The 18,535-nt window shown below is 45.1% G+C and overlaps 1 protein-coding gene across 1 annotated transcript in view; it reads right to left on the bottom strand.

Annotated features, from left to right (window-relative positions):
- STAC (SH3 and cysteine rich domain) overlaps positions 1-18,535 on the bottom strand; it is a 160,594-nt gene that overhangs the window by 51,842 nt on the left and 90,217 nt on the right. Inside the window, exons 4-6 of the mRNA XM_006890605.1 lie at positions 17,771-17,852; positions 14,776-14,891; positions 4,795-4,882 (exon numbers count right to left, since the gene is read on the bottom strand). Of these exons, the coding sequence (XP_006890667.1) occupies positions 4,795-4,882; positions 14,776-14,891; positions 17,771-17,852 (286 nt within the window). The remainder of the gene's footprint in view (positions 1-4,794; positions 4,883-14,775; positions 14,892-17,770; positions 17,853-18,535) is intronic.

Here is an 18,535-nt window from a genome sequence, read left to right on the forward strand (position 1 = left end):
TAATGTGAAAATCTTATTAAGACCACCTTTTAGAGAACAGGAGTGGCATCCACTTCCTAAATAACATGCCTCCGGAAACTCTATGAACTTTGATAAATGTCGATAGTTGTAGAGGGGCTTCAGGGCTTTTGTTCATAGGGTTGCTGTGAGTTGTGCTCGACTTGATGGCAACCAACAAGAACAAAGGCAAGGAGAGGTCATATCTTCTAAAAGAATGGGTGAACAATAGCATCACTGGGGCAGGAATCAGGACAAATAATACCACGTTCAACATGGAAGTGTTTTCAGCAGTACCAACTATGCTATCAGACTCTTGATCAGCCTCTCTCTTCTAATTCTCTCCCTTACAGAACATGCGCTCCAGGTCAATTGCATCAGTCAGTCTTTTTTCACCAAAGACTTCCATGCTTCTGATTGTTGTTGTTGTTGTTTGATGCCATTGAGTCGTAGATGACTCATAGCGACCCTATGAATGAACGGCCTGAGCACTTTTTGTACATAGAGTTTCCGGAGGTAAGCCATTTCAGAAGTGGATGCCGCTCCTGCTTCCAGGCTTGATTTAGTCGGGAAGCTCCAGCCAACACTGTCCACCATGGGTGTCCATTACCACGATTGGCACATCACTGTCACAGTGTTCAGCATCACAGCAACCACGAGTTACCTCATGCTTCTGATTACATGATGCTATTTCCGATGCTGGACGGTTCAACTCCTCTCTCATCCATATGAACCTGTACAAACTCACTCACATATTAAGGGCAAGTTCAGGTATCACCTCCTTCAAGAGATCAGAGCAACCCCAAGATAAGATGTAGGAGGTTTCTCGAATCTGTGGTTAAACAGCAGCATGGACTCCGGCCTTCAGTTGAAATTACCTTCCTGCATCTTCTATCTGTGCTACCCCCCTTTTTCCCCCCGCAGGAAATGAAGTTTGGAGTCATAAATATATGGATGTTATTTGCATCTATTATCTTATTTAAAGATCACAATGGCCCAGTGGATTTAGTGTTATTCTTATCTTCTTAGAGATGATGTAACTGGGGTGAGGAGAGAAGGGAGAGACTTGTCACTGCTCAAGGGCACAGACTCCTTAAATCTGGCAGTTGGTCTTCAGAGCATGGCAGAAAGAAGTTGCCATCTGTCTGGTGTCATTGGTTGGAGGGAGGCCACCAGCGGTGATGCTGATGAGAATGGCATTAGGTGAACAATGGTGGTGGGACCAGGCTCAGAAGAATGAAGCACTGGCTAGATTGAAGAATTAACACAGCAAGTCTTTTCGACATCGGAAGAATGAAAAGTAATCTTCTGGGTGACTTACTGCCCCTGAAAACCCCTGGAGGGTCAGCTGTGCATTGGTCCCTACTCCTTGGCACACAACAACAACAACAACAAGAAAAACAACAACAATTTTAAATATCACTTTCTGACGAATTAGGTTTTCAGACCCTGAGGAAATCTGAGATTGCTGGGCATATTCAGTTGCTGGCCCTGCGATGCTGGGGGGACCGTGGCTGGGATGATGCTGCCACGTGACTGCCCCGCGGTGATGCTCTGCCTGGTACCCAGCACTCTCACTGGCTCCCTAATGGCGCTGTTTGCTAAGTGATCAACACACGTTTGTATTGATCTAAAAGCTGGGCTTTCTCCACATGGTGCTGAATTCTTATACCAGCAATGAGCTTCAAATGACGCATGTGGGGCGGGCAAGAGCGCCCACAGGGAACATGAGCAGTTCTTTAGGAAATCGAGTTGTAGGGGGAAAGTGAAAACCATGTTGCTTTGTGGGAACCACACAGGCATAGTCCTTGCTTGAGAAGAGGGAGAATGAATTCTAGAGTGAAGTTGTTACTATGTGCCATCAAGTTGCCTGTGACTCATCTTCCTCTCCTTCTACCCTCCCAAGTACGATGTCCTTCTCCAAGGGCTGGCCCCTCCTTGTTACATGTTCAAAGTATGTCAGAAGCTTCAGAATCCTTGCCTCCAAGAAACAGCCCAATTTTACCATCTCCAGGATGAACCCCTGTTCCTTCTCCTAGCAGTCCATGGTAGAGTCAATACTCTTCTCCAGCACCACAACTCAAAGGCATCAATTATCCTTCTATCCTCCCTAGTCATTGTCCAACTCTCTGATGCATAACAAGTGACTGCAAAGACCATGGCCTGTATCAGGTGCACCTTAGTCTCCAGACTGACATCGTTGCTCTTCAGTACTTTGGAGAGGTCTCTGACAGCAGACTTTCCCAACATGATACTTGTTTTAATTTCCTGACTTCTGGTGAAGTAGAAGCGATATTTTGTAAGAAAGTCCCAACAAAACCAATCACTTAACCCTGCCCCCCCCCAAAGGAACAAAAATCCCCTATCAAAACCAATCCAGGTGCTGTGGAGTTGGGTCTAACGCATGGAGACCTCACACGTGTCAGAATAGAATGATTCCACAGGGTTTCCACGAGATTTCCCTGTAGTAGCAGATTACTAGGTCTTTGTTCAGAGATACCTCTGGCTGGGCTCAAACGTCTAAGCTTTAGGTTAGAGTCAAATGCTTAAATATGTGTGCCACCAGGACTCCATAATAAAACAGCTGTCTGATGCCTAGTGTAGAATTTGTGCTTCCTTCCTGTCTAGCAGAGACCAGGGCATCTCGTCAAGTGGAGTGTCCATCCACGGAGCCCTCGAGTGGAAGAAAGCTGGGAGGGGTCACCTCGGTCATAACGACACAGCACGAGGGGAAGCCCTGAAGTCTTACAAGAGTCTGAGTGACGTGAAGAAAAGTTGTGCAACCTCCATTTCCTGCTGCTGCCCAGTTAGCTCCACCCCACAGCAACCCTGTGACCAAGGGATCCCAATCGTGCCCTAACCTGCACCAGTCTTCAGGTCGATACCGTGCTCAGTGCATTGTTGCAGTCTCTGTGGCAATCCCATGGCAGGGCTCAGTCCCACCTCATCGTAAGGCTGCTTCTCCTTTGCCAACCCTCTACTTCTCCAAGGATGATGTCCTTTTCTAATAAGGACAGGTCACTCCTAATAACATGCCGGCAATATTATCTGCCAGTTTCCCTCAACGCACACTTTGCACCTTCCACGTTCCAGTAATTAATGGGTGGATATTGACAGCTGTTTCGTCCCATCTTGAGCCCTGTCATCAGTAAACGAAGGTCCCTCAGTGGGTGAAAGCTTGACTCCATCCGCATCCGTCAGGTTGACTCTGCTTTGAGGGGGCTTCTCGTCCTCTGTGATACTTCAGTGCCTTCCAGCCCGAGGGGCTCATCTCCCGGGGCACTCTCAGTCCACGCTCAGGGTCTCCAGGGCTCCCTTAGCATTGAAGGGCCAGTCCTACTTCTTGGTCTGGAATTTCCACTGGAACAAGCCCAGCACGGGTAACTTTGCTGGTTCTTGAAAAACAGGTCGCTTAGTTTCCATGACCTGAGCAACACACGAGTACAGCAAACTGACTGATGATTAGTAGTTGTTGATGACAACACATACTACATATATACATATGTATACGCTGACAGCACATGCTTAAAATATACATACACATGTATACGCCTCCCCCTTTCACTTTTCATGCACATCACTTAAAAAAAAATAAATGAAGGGAGCTCTGGTGGCTTTAGTGGAAAGAAGCTGCACTGCAATCCCAGAGAGGTACGCAGTTCAAATCCACCAGATGCTCTGCTGGAGAAGGAGGGGCAATCTCCTCTTGTACCAGTCAGATCTGATTTGACGGTACACACACACACACACACACACACACTATAATAAAAAATTTAAAAATAAATAAATGATGTTTGAGTAGTTAGTGATGCCAAAAAAAATTCAGCAAGAATGCAATCTATTCTTATGTTTCTTTGGGTTGGATCTGGTTTAAGAGACTTACTTATTTCTAAGTGTTAGCAAGCAAGAGCATATAGTTGGCATTTACTACATATTTTATAAGTTATGTCAACAAGGGGCTTCAAATTATGTCAAGGTCATTGCTGTTAGTTGATATCAACTTGATTCTGACGAATGGGACCTTGAGTGGAACAGAATGAAAAGTTGCCTGGTCCCTGAGAAAGCTAAGTCGTGCTCCTAAGGAATGCTTGGCTGGATTGTGTCTGTCGGCTTTTGGCGGTCAGCAATCTCAGAGGAGGGAAGAGCCAAGGGTGAGGCGCACATTCCTGTCTCTGGGACTATCCTCTGTGTGTGCAGTCACCGCCGCTACAGCATGAACTGACACTTCTGCTGACTGGTTTGCGAATCTCACTGAGGTCTGGTGGATTGACACAAAGTTCTGCAAGTAACCAGTAAAGCTAAGTCCTTAAAATATGAGAATTCAATAGACCAATTTCAAATATTATAGCCAGTCCCTGGGCTACAAACGAAATCCGTTCCAAACAACGTCTTCAAGTTGAAGTCTTTAAAATAAAATGTATAGGTAAATCGGAACGGGTACATAGGGTTTTTATTTAGTCTTACTTTAGAGAAAGAAAAAGCTTGAAGCCTTTTCAGTGATTTAAAGCTGAATGTGCAGCAAGTGACGGTGACTGTGATGAATTTGTTGGATTGAAGGCTCAGTTGTTTGAAAGGAGAGCACATTTACTTAACATTAAAGGGCAAGAGTGAGATGTCAGTGGGTTGGACGTTCGTAACCCCAACCTGTCCACACGGTCAGAGCACTGAAATGACCAACCATGATCAGTTTCCTCTGGAACACTGGGCACCTGCCCAGGGAGAAATGAAATGGGGCAGGGGGGAGGTCCTCTACAGACAGCACCTGACGATTAAAGGGATCCCGTGCTGTGACAGTACCTGACTCTCCACTGTTGCTACGCTTCCTTGGGTCACACCCGCCGCCTGGCACATCAGCTTCTTCAGGAACCTCCACAAGGTCTGAAGTCTAGGAGGAGAGAGGAGACAAGAGAGATTGGGCAAGGGCCTGGCGGTGGGACAGATGAGCAGTGATGTTCGACGCAAGCAGGAAACCGGAAGGGTGATCTGGTGGTGGAGTCTGCAGGGAGTTGGGTTGCAAACCCCAACGTGGTGCCTCTCCGGTGGTTCGAATCCATCAGTGGCTCCGAGGAAGGACAAGCCCCGTGTGATTTACAGCCTCTGGGAACCCGAGGGATGGTCAGTCATAAGTGGGTTCTGGTGGCAATGAGTTTGAGAGGAGGTAAGGTGGAATTGGCATGACAGTGTCTCAAGAACCCAATCATTGGTGTGTTTCCCCCCCCCCCTTTCTCAGTTAAGTTCAAAGAAGCTGTCTGTCCCTTTGTGAGTACTGTCCCTCTCTCCCTTCAGCTGTCTACAGCGGGCGACCAGGCTTGGCCCAGGATGGATGCTTTATGAGTACGCAGATGCACAGGCCACAATGAAGCCTCTTCTCAGGATTAGGCAACAGACAGAAAGCAGAATGAGCCCTCTTATGATTCTCAAGAAAACTTTCCCAGCCAGGTCTTTCTTCTGAGGTACCTGTGGGTGAAGTCAGACTTCCAGCATTCTGGTAGAAGACTCGAACCCTCGTTCTAAGTACAAGAACTCTGGGCACTACCCAGGACTAGCCAGACTTCAAATGGATAACAGTTACTTAGATTCACCATGTGTTGTTCTAAGTGTTTTATAAGAGAAAGCAAAGTCCTGGTGGCAAACTGCGTCACATGGTGGATTGCTATTGAAATGTTAGAAGTGGGAGCCCATTGGCTTCTCTCCGGAAGAAAGATGAGACAGATCTCATAAAGATTTACTGCCTTCCAAGCCCAAGGGGCAGTTCTGCTCTGTCCTCATAGGAATGCTGAGTAGGAATTGACTTAGAGACAGAATCTTATTTTCCCCTCACAGCACTCTGCATTCTCTCGTTTCTCACATTGGAATCTGAAGCTCAGGGGGAATCAATGATGCTTGAAGACCCCCAGCTCAGAAGTGGGCTGGAAACTGAGAGGCTGTCTCTCCAGGCTGAGCTCGGTACTGTGCTTTACATGGTGGTGTTGGAGTGGTTCACTGCACTTGATGACAGCGCGCAGTGTTATGCGGGGATCCTGATGTTGGTGAGGTAGTAGTATTGACACCACAGGAATTGGCAAATGCTACAGGTCTGAGTCCTGGCCCGCAGGTAGGTAAGCTTTTATATGCACAATGGGGTTGTCTTTTCCAAGAACCAGGCACTTCAGCTCCAAAATGCTGGTCTGCCTGGCTCAACGGCTCAAACTTCTTCAAAAGGGGGATTAGGAAATCTCCGAGGAGAATCTTATTTTAAGCCCCCCCCCCAGCAACTATTTATATCTTATCAGAAAGGAACAAATTCTCCTTCCCAGCTCTGCTCATCAGCTCTAGAACTGGATCACTCCAGAATGATTTTTGTTCCAATTTAGCTTTTAAATTTTTGTTTTCAACCATTCTTGCTACCACGATGCATAAGAAATAAAAAAGAAAAGTCACGGGCATGTTAGTCACTCATTTCCTGCTCCTTTGAAGTTCACGATTTCTGCAGAGACGTCTCTTTGTAAAGACCCCCATGAATATTAATCTTATGAAATGGAAGATTATCAGCCCACCAAGTCCTGGGTAAGTTTTTGAATAGGATTTGTCTTGGCCTTCCCAAAGCTAGAAAGTCAGGCACTAGAAATAGTCTAGAACCTTTGAAAGCACATTAAAAAAGAAAATAATGATTTAAAAGCAAAGAGGAGCTTTCCAGTAGTGTCAATAGCGTGTGCTAAAGAAATGAACTTGGTGGACAAAGCTTTGCTATGGGTAATATTAGCTTTAGGATATCACAAAACCAGAATGCCAAGATGCTGAAGTTCATCACCAACTGACCTTGCAAGAAGGAAACAAAAACATTTTAAAACAGTAATCAATTATGTTAGTTTCTTCCACCAAGGCAAGCCAGACCGTGGGGAAAGAGTGAAGTGACAGATCCATTTAAGTATATTTTGTTTTCATCCCTTGTGGCTCAACAACAATGCGATCACAGAGTAAAACAACCCCTAATATATATTTGCTGATGTAGCCATTGCCAGTATCACGGGATTGTGATGAACTGATGCCTTACCAAAATTCAGAAAACCTTCCTTTTTGCTCCTGAAAGGGGACTGTAAGGCCCAGGTGTCGCTGGAAAAGACGTTGGTTTAGGCACAAGAACAAACTGTCCTGTCCCTGGTGTTGCTACTGCTTGCTGCTGTCTGACATCCTGGAGTTGATTCCTAACACACATTATGTGCATGACGGAACGCAGCATTGCCTGGTCCCATGACACCTGGGCACAAATGGCTGCAGACTGAACCACATGGTTTTTATTGGCTAGCTGTTGGCATCAGTCAAAAATGCTGTGGCCAAGAGATTCACTGAATACAGTCGAGTGTTTCTGAGGGCTTTTTCTTGTTATAAGCTCAGCAGAACTTAGAAGTGCGGGAGCAGCCGCTTACTGCTGCAAGGGGAAGTCAAGGCCTTTCTTGCTGTTTGAGGAGGTCAAGGCCTTTCCTGTTGTTTGGGGAAGTCAAGGTGTTGTTTGGGGAAGTCAAGTCCTTTCCTATTGTTTGGGGAAGTCAAGGCCTTTCTTGCTGTATGGGGAGGTCAAGGCCTTTCCTGTTGTTTGGGGAAGCCAAGGCCATCTCTGCCGTGTATCCTCGTTACTCCTGCACCTCTGGCTTGGTTCTTCATTTGTCTTCTACCAAAGCCAACCTCACACAAGCAGAAGGGATGCTTGTCCTCACACTGAGTAGGGTGATTATATGTGTCTTGTTATCGTGTCCCACAGTGTCGGAACTGACTCACAGCTGACCCTAGCGGATTTTCAGAGGCAGCCAATCGCATGAGAGGAGATCACCCATCCTTCTCCTGTTCAGCCGCTGGTGGACTCGAATCGTCTGCCTGCAGAACTACAGCACCGCTTCTTACCACTAGGCCACCGGAGCACCCCGATTATACAGATACTGGCTCTGGTGGCCTAGTGGTACGAACCTGCGCGGCGGTCTGTAGGCATGTGGTTCGAATCCACCAGCTGCTCTGCGGGAGAAGGATGGGCAATCTCCTCCCGTCGTGATTAACTGCCTCTGAAAACCTGCTGGAGGGTCAGTTATGGGTCGGTTCTGACTTGACGGTACACAACCACCACCACCACCACCACCACCACCACAACCTTTCACCTATTGTTGTCAGGTACTGCGAGTCTGTTTACAATGACTCAGCAACCCTGTGAGTAACAGCTCTGCACACTGGCCCGCTGCGTGATCCCCGTGATGTCTGCGTCCACTGATGGAACAGGTCAGACAATATTATTATATTATACAGTATTAGATATAGATTATACAGCCACTCTATCACTTCATTCCCTTGAGACTCTTCCTCTCTTTCACAGATCTTCTACCTTTTCCCTCATGACACCTTTTTCCAAGGACAGTCTCTTCCTGAAAACATGCCCCAAATGAGACACAGTGTCACCATCGTGGCCTCTAGGGCATATTGGTTACACTTCCTCCACGACAGGTTGGTTTGTTCTGTCTGTGGTCCATTGAATACTCTTCTCCAGCACTAACTGATGCCGCTCAAATGCACTAATTCTTCTTTGGTTTCTCTTATCCGTTGTCCAACTTTCAGATGCACAGGAAGTAATTAAAAAGTCCATGGATTGGATAAGGTGCACACTGGTCTCGTTGTTGTTGTTGTTGTTATGTACCGTCGAGTTACTTGTGACTCATAGCGACCCTATGTACAACAGCCCTAAACCCTGCTCTATCCTGTGCCAATCGCACTGTCTCTGACACATCTATCCCCACTATCCCAGTCACTGAATCAATCCATCTCATCGAGGGTCTTCCTCTCCTGCGCTGTCCCTCCACCCTCTCAAGCATGATGTCCTTCTCTAAGGACTGGCCCCTCCTTGAAACATATCCAAAGTATGTCAGATGAAGCTTCAGAATCCTTGCCTCCAAGAAGCAGCCTGGCTTCACCCTCCCCAGGATGAACTTGTTGTTCTCCTAGCAGTCCATGGTATATTCAACACTGTTCTCCAGCACCACAGCTCGAAGGCATCAACTCTCCTCTTATCATCCCTAGTCCTTGTCTAGCTCTCTGACGCAGAGCAAGTAATGGCAAAGACCATGGCCTGAATCAGGCACACCTTAGTCTCCAGACTGATATCGTTGCTCCTCAGTACCTTGGAGAGGCCTATGACAGCAGACTTTCCCAATGCAAAAACCTGCTAACAACCACTACCACCACAAAGCTTGTATAGGTCAAACTGCACAACAACCACAAAGCTTGTGTAGGTCAAACTCGCTTTTAGGGCAGTGGTTGTACCTTTAAGAAGTCCTGACTCCTAGGATTGCATTCACACGCCTGAAAAGGAGGCATAGCGTGGTATGGTATGTAGGGTGAGAGACATGCTTGGCATTCTTGAGTCTCTGTTCCAACTTTCCTTCCAGCCTGAAGGCCACTGTACATCCGTGATTCAAAAGGCATTTGCAGAGAGAAGGAGCAGTAAGGGAGATTATGACACTGAACGTGGTGACGGCTGCCAAGAGCTGATTTCCTAACCTTAAAGTCTTAATTTAACTCAGTGCTTCTCATACTTCGGTGGCACTGGCGTCTCCGGAGGTGGTGGTGGTGATGATGATGATGTTAAAACACAGACTTCAGGCGTCCACCTCCAGCTTTTCCAGTATTGGAAGTCTGATGTGAAACACTTGAATTTGCATTTCTAACAAGTTCCCAGGTGAAGCTGATGAGGAGACCACATGCTGGGAAGCACTGACTTCACTCACTGCAAGCTGAGGCCTTTGACAAAGCTGAAAACGTCTGACTGAGGGGGAAGTCCATTCGTTCAGTCACCCACTTTTCTTGAGAATTTACAATGGTCCAACATTTTGTCAGCCGGTGGTCTGAAAACTTCGGTACACATCAGAGTTACCTGGAGAGCTACTAAAGACCACTGGCTTGTTGAGGACATACACGGCCGGGGCTTTTCTGTTTTACAAAGGTCTCCGGGAGAGGCTGCTACTCACTGAAATTTGAGAGTCACTGGTGTAGAGTAAGAGAAAACAATGTGACAAGGGAGTCCTTGCATTTCAGTAGCTCAGTCAAGTTAAAGAAAGGGATATAGGGGAAAACAAAGCTATAAATAAAATTACATGGAAATGTGCAAATTACTACAATTAATAAACCGGATGCTGCGGAAACCTACAGAAAGGATGCCCACATCAGGCCATGAAGCTCAGAAAGGTATTGCCTGCAAATAGATAGAGATGGTGCAAATACAGGGCAAACTGTACCGGAGCTTCGGGGGTATGGAACGAAGTACTGTGAGGATGTCTGAGGGGTTTAAAAGAGGCCTTCCTTCAGTGGAGCTCTGGTGGCCTAGTGGCAAGAAGCTGCACTGCAATCCAAGAGGTATGCAGTTTGAATCCACCAGATGCTGTGCTGGAGGAGAAGCAATCTCTTTCCGTACCAGTCAGATCCGATTTGACGGTACACATACACAAAATAAAGAGGTCTTCAAATATCCCTTGTTAATCCTCTCTTCATTCTTCCAGCGTGTTCTAGGTGTCCATGATTGTGCCAAGCCCATGCCAGGGTCTGGTGATAATGACATAAGTAAGGGCAGCAAACTAGACTTGCTCAGTATCTCGTTCAGGAACAGATCACCACGAAGCAATCATGTATCTACCACTTGGTAGTTGGCCCTGAGCTGACTCCTGCTCGCGGCAGAAGTGATGGTTAAGGCTGAGAGTCAGCTTGGCTGCCTATGGTAATATGATCATTGCATCCATGTGACCTGATAGAACGATGTTGTTAGGTGCTTCTTTTTTTTATTAGAAAGATCAGGCCTTTACTGCAAAATCCTTCAAAAGTCACAGAGCAGCAGTTCCTTCAATGGACTGCAAAGCACTTCTCAGGGCTGAGTCTTCACTCCGGAGAAACAGCTTGTTGCATAAATAACATTTTTTTTTTTTAAATAGTGTGGGCACCACTGAGGCTCTGGCCAGCTTTCCGCTGGAGAGCAGGGGAGTCAAGTCAGCTTATCCTAAGCATGAGTGGCTTTTTATAATGGGGAGCGGTGCCCCCCGATGTTAATAATCCCCAGAGTGGGGGAAGGCCCCATCAACCAACGTGAGCCCCGCCAGGGCCTAGGTTTACTCCCTCTGAGGGCAGCTTCACGAACTCACTCGCAGGCCTGAGAACAGAGGGCCGGGCTCGTAGCCACTTCTGGGCTGACTCAGTTACCCCGTGAATTACAGATCTGAACCTTGTGCTCTGCCGTGCCGTCCTCACCATCTCTAACGCGTGTGAGCCCATTGTTAAGTCGCCGTGTCACCCCGTTTCATTGAGGATCTTCCTCTCTTTTGAGAATTCTCCACCTTCCCGAGCCTGATGTCCTTTTTCAAGGACTGACATCCTAACCGCATACCAAAAGCATATGAGACCAAAGTTCACCATCTTTGCCTCCAGGGACCCCCTCGTTGCCCTTTCTCCAAGACACGTTTGGGGTTTTTTTTGGCAGATGTGGGCTTCGACATTTTCAGCATCACAACTCAAAGGTGCTGATTCTTCTCCTGTCACCCTTGTTCACTGTGCGACGTTCAGATGCACAGCCAGTAACTGAAATACTGTGGCTTGGATTAGGTGCACTTCAGTCTTTAAACTGACACTGTTGCTCTGAAGCACTTTGGAGAGGTCCTTGACCTCTCCCAATGTCAGAGTTTTCCCAATGCCTTTTGGTTTCTTGACTGCTGCTACAAAGGGTGGACTGAAGCAGAGGCAATAACTGAAGGCTTCAATCTTGTCTCCGTCATGACACTGTCTATGGACCCAGTGGTGAGGAGTTTTGTTTTCGCGATGCTGGAATGTAATCCCCATTGAAGACTGTAACCTTTGATCTTCTACAGCAAATGTTTCAAATCCTTTTCACTTTCAGCAAGCAGGGGTGTGTCATTTGCATAATGCAGGTTGCGGATGAATCTTCCCCCTAATCTGATGCCACATTCTTCTTCATTTAGTCAAGCATCTCCAGTGATTTTCTCAGTATACAGATCACTGGCAGAAAAAACAAGGTCTGAGGAGTTGGTGCAACAGCAACTGATGTTTCAACAAACCATGCGGTCCTGGAAGTGTTCGTCAGTTTGCGGGAGGAAATTTGGAAGATAGACGGGGAGAGATCCATATTCATTCCCAGTGCCCAAAAAAGGTGGCACAAATGAATCAACAGAGTTGTTAAATTACTGATGGTGCCTCAGGCCTGCCCGCCCGCCCTCCGCCTGCCTGCCTGCCTCCCTCCCTCCCTCCCTCCTTCTTTTTGAGGAGAAATCTAGATGTACAGCTAAAGGTAGAATCAAAAGGAAGTGGGATGCACAGTTATTCCTCTAAAAAAACCTACATGAGAGGTACTGGTGTCCTAAACTGTGTACCCAGCATTGGTGATTGGGAGAAAGGGTGCACGTGACAGGTATTTCTCAGTTCTGAATAATAAGGCCTAAGCACCTGTTAGGACGTGAGTTTAATTTGACATGCCGATTTTGAAGTATCTGTAGGGACTGACTGGAAGCTTGGGGAAGAAATCAGGATCAGGGTTTCAAATGCATTCATTCTTATTTGAGGCCCTGAATTTGCATGTCTAGGACTGCTAGGAGAACAAACAGGTTTGTCTTGGAGAGGGTGAAGCTGGAATGCTCCTTGAAGTCAAGGATTCTGAAGTTTCATCTGACATACTTTGGGCATGTTGCAAGGAGGGACTGACTGGTCCTTGGAGAGGGACATCATATTTGGGAGGGTGGAGGGACAGTGCAAGAGAGGAAGACCTTCTATGAGATGGATCGATTCAGTGATTGGGATGGTGGGAGTGAGTGTGTCGGAGATGGTGAGGTTGGCACAGGATAGAGCAGGGTTTAGGGCTCTTGTACACATGGTCACTATGACTTACAAGCGACTTGACAGCATATAACAGCAAGGCCAGAAATATTGAATCAGAATGTATAGTTTAACAAGACCTCCAGGTGACCTTCCAGCATATGCACTATTGGGATATGGTTAAATAGTAGATTATTATTCAATGTATTTGTGGTGAAAATGCCATTTCAGCAAGAGGTTGAACCAAAATGAACTGGTTCAAAGCCCCGGTTGAGATTAAATAGCTATGAGACTCCTATATTTAAAGAGAGTGGTTGGACAGGAAGAATGTAACCAGCCAAGAAAGACATGATGAATGAGAAAACTAGGCAAGGATAGACTCCAGTATCATTCACCTTGTTTAAGGAATGGCTGGCTGCAGGGTACATCAGAAGATGGGCCAACCTGGAGATCACGGCAGAATGCCCGATAGGTCAGGGATTTCCCACAGGGCCTGAGGATGGGTTCTTTCAAGGCTTTGGGGAAATGTTCTTAGATAATGCATTTGCCTTGTTACTAGGTTACCCCCTCATTTTACTTCCCCATCACTCAAGTTCTGAGGATATCCAGCTGATGCTTAATGAAAATAGAGCAGCAACGACTTGCATTTATTTAGTGCCTATTATGCCTGGCCCAGTGCTAGACACTTTGCATTCATTATCAGTATTATTATTCAACCCACACAGCCTTCGCTTATTAATTTAAATACAAATCCTATCCAGATGCACTTTGTATTTTTTTTCTTACCACATTTAGTACTATTTCTATCCTTCCTTTAGAAAATGAATTAGCATTACCATTTGGACTGCCAATTTGATTTATAATCTCTGTAGGGAGATCATTAGCATTCTGGGACCTTAAAAATATCACAAATTATACCTACACAGTTTTGAAGCAAATGTCTATTGAAGGTCAACAATTTCCATCTTGCTATCAAGTCCTTCACCACCCATGTGGCATCATTATTATCTAGAGCTTTAGTATTTATTTTTATTTATTATTGAATTCCATTTTCTTTATTATTTCATTATTTTTATCATTTACCTTTATTATTTATATTTTATCATTCTCATCTATGAGCTTATCTAGATCATTTCCTTATTGTCCGTGAAATAGGAGAAGACACACAGAGGTTGAACTGTGTCCATCAAAACCACGTGACTCTTAAGTCCTGTATCTGTGAATGTAACATCATTTGAGCTTAGAGTTCTCTTTGTGATGTTAATGAGGCCATAACAGTACAGGAGATGGCTTAAGCTGATCGCTTCTGAGATAATAGAAGGAACAGAAGCAAGAAACAAGCAAACACAAATGGGGAAAGAGGACGGGAGTTCATATGAACATGGCCAAGGACAAGGACACAGAAAACGAAGAGGGACAGAGAAACTCCTATCCTGTCGTCAACTGAAAGAGAAAACCGTCTCCAAGAGTTAGCGTCCTGAATTTGGACTTCTAGCTTTTTAAACTATGTGGAAAGCCATTTCCGTTTGTTGAAGTTACCTACTTGTGATACATCTGTTGAACAGCTAGAAAACCAAGACAGTATGTAGCTGTTTATTTCCACTCATCATTAAGACAATGTATAAAAGTGAGACAAGAATTCTCCCATAGAGTAGAGAGACAGAAAGCCTTCCCTTAGAACTGATGCACTGATGGTCTTGTTAGGAGAAGAGGGAACTTGTTGGAGGGGTTCATAAATACGGATACCTTGACTACTAAGTCCCCTTTTCCCCAAGGGCAAATTGAATCTACAGTTTTGAACCTACTACTCAGGCTAGAGGCCTCTTAAATGGTGAGAAAATAACTTTCTGTTCCTTAGAACCACCCACTTGTGGTGTTTCTGGTACAGTAGCATCAAGGCACCAGCACCGCCCTGGACCCCTATAGGTAGGACGGAGGGAGGGTGAGGACAATTACAGAGGTTCTTTGAGGTGACTCCGAGCCACTGCCTGAGCTGCTCTTCTTTGTTCTCTGGGCCAGGGAGGTCCCGAAGCGGAGGGTCTCGTAGACAGGGTCCACCTTATTGCCACAGGCTGCAACAGAAGAGAAAGTCCGTCTGAGATCCAGGTTTTCTCAGCTCCCTGTCAGGAATCGAACCAGCCCCCCTGACCGAGTCTCCTGGGTTGACAGCACGTGTGCAGTAGGTTCAAAACTGTGGATTCAACTTGCCCTGGGGAAGTGGGGACTTGGGAGTCGAGCTCTCCTTATTTATACGAACTCTTCCAACAAGTTCCCTCTTCTCCTAACACGACCATCTCCTGGACTCCCAACACCCAATAAGAATGCTCTACTTCCTGTCTCTTCTTGAGTGGTTTTCCTCTGTGATCAGCCATTCTCAAATCTTGTTTGTTGGTTTGTTGTTTTTTGTAGTTGTTTTTTTTTTACCCTACTGTAATTTGAGTAAAAGTTTACATAGCAAATTGCTTCCCTTCCCCCCTTCAATCATCCATATACATTTTGTTTTATGACACTAATTACAGTGTCTAGGACTTTAGTTCATAGGGTTGCCATGAGTTGCCTATGACTCGATGGCACTTAACAACATAGAGACCAGCTGGCCTAGTGGACTGAACGTGATGGTACCAAGTCAAAGGTGGGTGACTAATCCGCGGCCCTCAGGCCTCTTTCTAATTGTGTCTGGACATTCTTCTAGGTTGTATAGCCCTAGTGTGTCCACTTGCCATACAGAGCTAACTCGTGTTGCTGTGATGCTGAACACTGCGACACTGACGTGTCAAATGCGGTAATGGTTACCCATGGTGGACAGTGTTTGGTGGAGCTCCCTGATTAAAACAAGTTTGGAAGCAGGAGTGGCATCTACTTCCGTAATAGCTTGCCTCCGGAAACCCTATGAACCTGGAGAAACAACGTCACACAAGTGTTGAGGACTTTTGTTCATAGGGTCGCTATGAGTCGCCTAAGACTTGACGGCACTTAACAACAACACCACCTCCAATACCACCTCATCCAGCTTCCTCCTTTGATTTGCATTTCTGTCAATCGTTCTTGTCATTGCATGCTGTCAAGGTGGACCAAGTTCATGTTGACCCTCCAGTGAATCTTTCTCCTGTGGAGCAGGTGGTAGATTTGAACTGCCGGCCTTTGATGCCGCCCTTTTGGTCTTCCATGGTTGAATGCTAGAAACACTGTGGACCTCCCTGGTGTTAGGTTTACCTTACAGGACTTTCTCTTTTTGAAGTATACGGGGATGAGTCTTGTTCAGGACTTGAAGAGTGACAAAGGGCCACAGCATCAGGGTTTCCACTCATCTTGCCACAGTTACATTTTTGAGTTTTGGTCCAGTTTTCAGACACTCTGTCTGAAAGTACAGAGCTTTCTTCTATAATCCCTTTTAGAGTGGACACCATTGGGACCTTTTGGCCACAGTGATGGGGTGAGGTTTGCATGGTCCATTCGTCTTTTGGACTAAATGTTTATATACATCTTTGATTTCATTGCCAAGGTTCCACTTTTAAGAGTCTTATAAAGACTTCATTTTTTTTCCCCCTCTGAGGGAGGCATTGCTCATCAAGATAAAAAGGTCTGAGGCAAAATGTGTACTTAGAAGCAAGTGTCTTTGAACATATTACAGGTTTCATGAACCGCTGATGCAAACCTTAGTCTAAAACTTGTCAGTTTAAAGATTACCTCTAAAGAGGCAAAAACATATGTACATATTTTCAGGGGTAAAAGAAATAGAAGTAAAAGGAAAGATATTATTAAATGAGAAATCTAAGTCAGCCATCTATAAATGAGGGGTATTTGCTTTGTACCCTTTAATGAGTAACTGATATTCACTGAATTGCTCCTAAGCATCTGAATGTGAACGGTATTTATTTTTACAACATTTATGAAATAGAGCTGGACGGCACTTAACAACATCATCATCATCACTCTATGGAGTCTGATAGCGTGACTGAAATATTCACTGACACACAGCGGGTGAATGGGAAGGCTGAGCTATAAACCAGCTTTTAAAAATGCATTTATTTATATCTTCTCTGATTTTTTTTAAATGCACATTTTGTAGTTTTAGACATACAGCATTTATATTTAGTTAAGTTTACTTGTACTATGACTTCATTTACTTTTTTTCAATTTAATTTTTTATTAATTTTACTGAAAGTTTACAGAGCCTTAAGATTTCCAGTCATTCACTGTGGCACTTTTCTCCCTGCACATCTCCACGCACCGATTCACTCTTCTCCTTGAAAAGGAAAACTCTTTCATTGTTATGCAATCTCTCCCTCCAAATCCACTCCACAGTGCAGCCTTTGTTCTGGACTCCTGTCATGACAATACCCAATCATATATCTCTTTTAAATAGTTTTCTCCCTCATCTGTTTCGATGTAGTATATATCCTTCCTCCCCTCCTTCTCTGTCTTCCCTCAACCCCGATGTCAGTCCCGTTTTACAACAGTGGCCCTATGGAATATTTGTCCTTTTGTGACTGAGATATTTCACTCAGCCTAATGTCCTCCAGGGTCACCCATTTTGTATAATATTGCATGAGTTCCTTGTTTTTCAATGCAGCATAGTATTCCATTGTGTGAATATACCAGAGCTTCTCTATCCATTCGTTTGTTGATGGGCACTTGGGTTGTTATAAACCAGCTTTAGAGGATACCACGTCTCATGGTCTTTCTGTCTACCATGCTGTTGACAGGTGGTATGCTGTATGAAGTATTTCTCTAACTTTATTATTTCTAAAGCTTCACTGAGATAATTATGAAAATCCTACTTTCTAGGCAGTAAGACAATCAAAATCCAAAAAGTCACCAAATACATCAAGCACCCTATGGGTGTTTTTTTTTGTTTTTGTTTTTGTTTTGTGGGACTTGGGGAACAACAGCCATTAGCATGGCCATTGCTGCTGAAAACCCATTTTAACCCATCAATACCCCAACTTACCTATGGGCATAACTTCTTTAATGCATCCGAACTGTTCATGAATGAGCAAGGGAGAGCTGTAGTAACGTCGAAACCCCTTTGGCTGCACAGAGAATGGGAAAGAGAGAAGTTTAGTGTTGTTATTTTGATGGAGAAAAGAACACAAGAGCCTGGAAACAGACCGGTTGTTTTCTCCAGAGACACCTCCCTGTCTCTGTTGAAGATTCTGACAAGTTCTGCAGTTCTTTCCTCTTGGGGAGAAACAGGTGTTAACAAGCAAGACATGCTTCATAGGAAATAAGCTCTTAGCTCTGCCCTTTCCTGTCCGGGTTCTCTTGGGCCACTACAACCTCCTCTATGCCTAATTTCCTCATTCTCTCCAAGGATTCAAATGGATTGTTAGGCATGACTTGACTGCATTTTATGATTGTGGTTTATTAAAATCATAAAAGGCTCAGGCATAGGAAGCTAGACTTTGGAAGTTGGTCTAAAGACCCTTATATGACTGAAGAGCATTACTCGGAATCATTTGTTTCTTGTTTTAGACTCTGCTCTTTGCTTTCCTGAGCACACGTTCATTGTTTTTGTCTTGGGTCATGGGAATCACAAAGGATGGAGGAAGAAGGGAACGGGCAAAGCAGAGGTTTGAGAGATATGAAACTGTCCAAAAAGGTTACGAGAATGGTCTTATCTATTCTTATTTTTTTTGTTGTTGTTATGTGCCATCAAGTTGCTTGCAACTCATAATGACCCTATGAATAACAGCCCTAAACGCTGTTCTATCCT

This window comes from Elephantulus edwardii, unplaced genomic scaffold (genome assembly GCF_000299155.1).
Source record: "Elephantulus edwardii isolate Elephantulus edwardi_28Jun2011 unplaced genomic scaffold, EleEdw1.0 scaffold00091, whole genome shotgun sequence".
Taxonomy (NCBI): domain Eukaryota; kingdom Metazoa; phylum Chordata; class Mammalia; order Macroscelidea; family Macroscelididae; genus Elephantulus; species Elephantulus edwardii.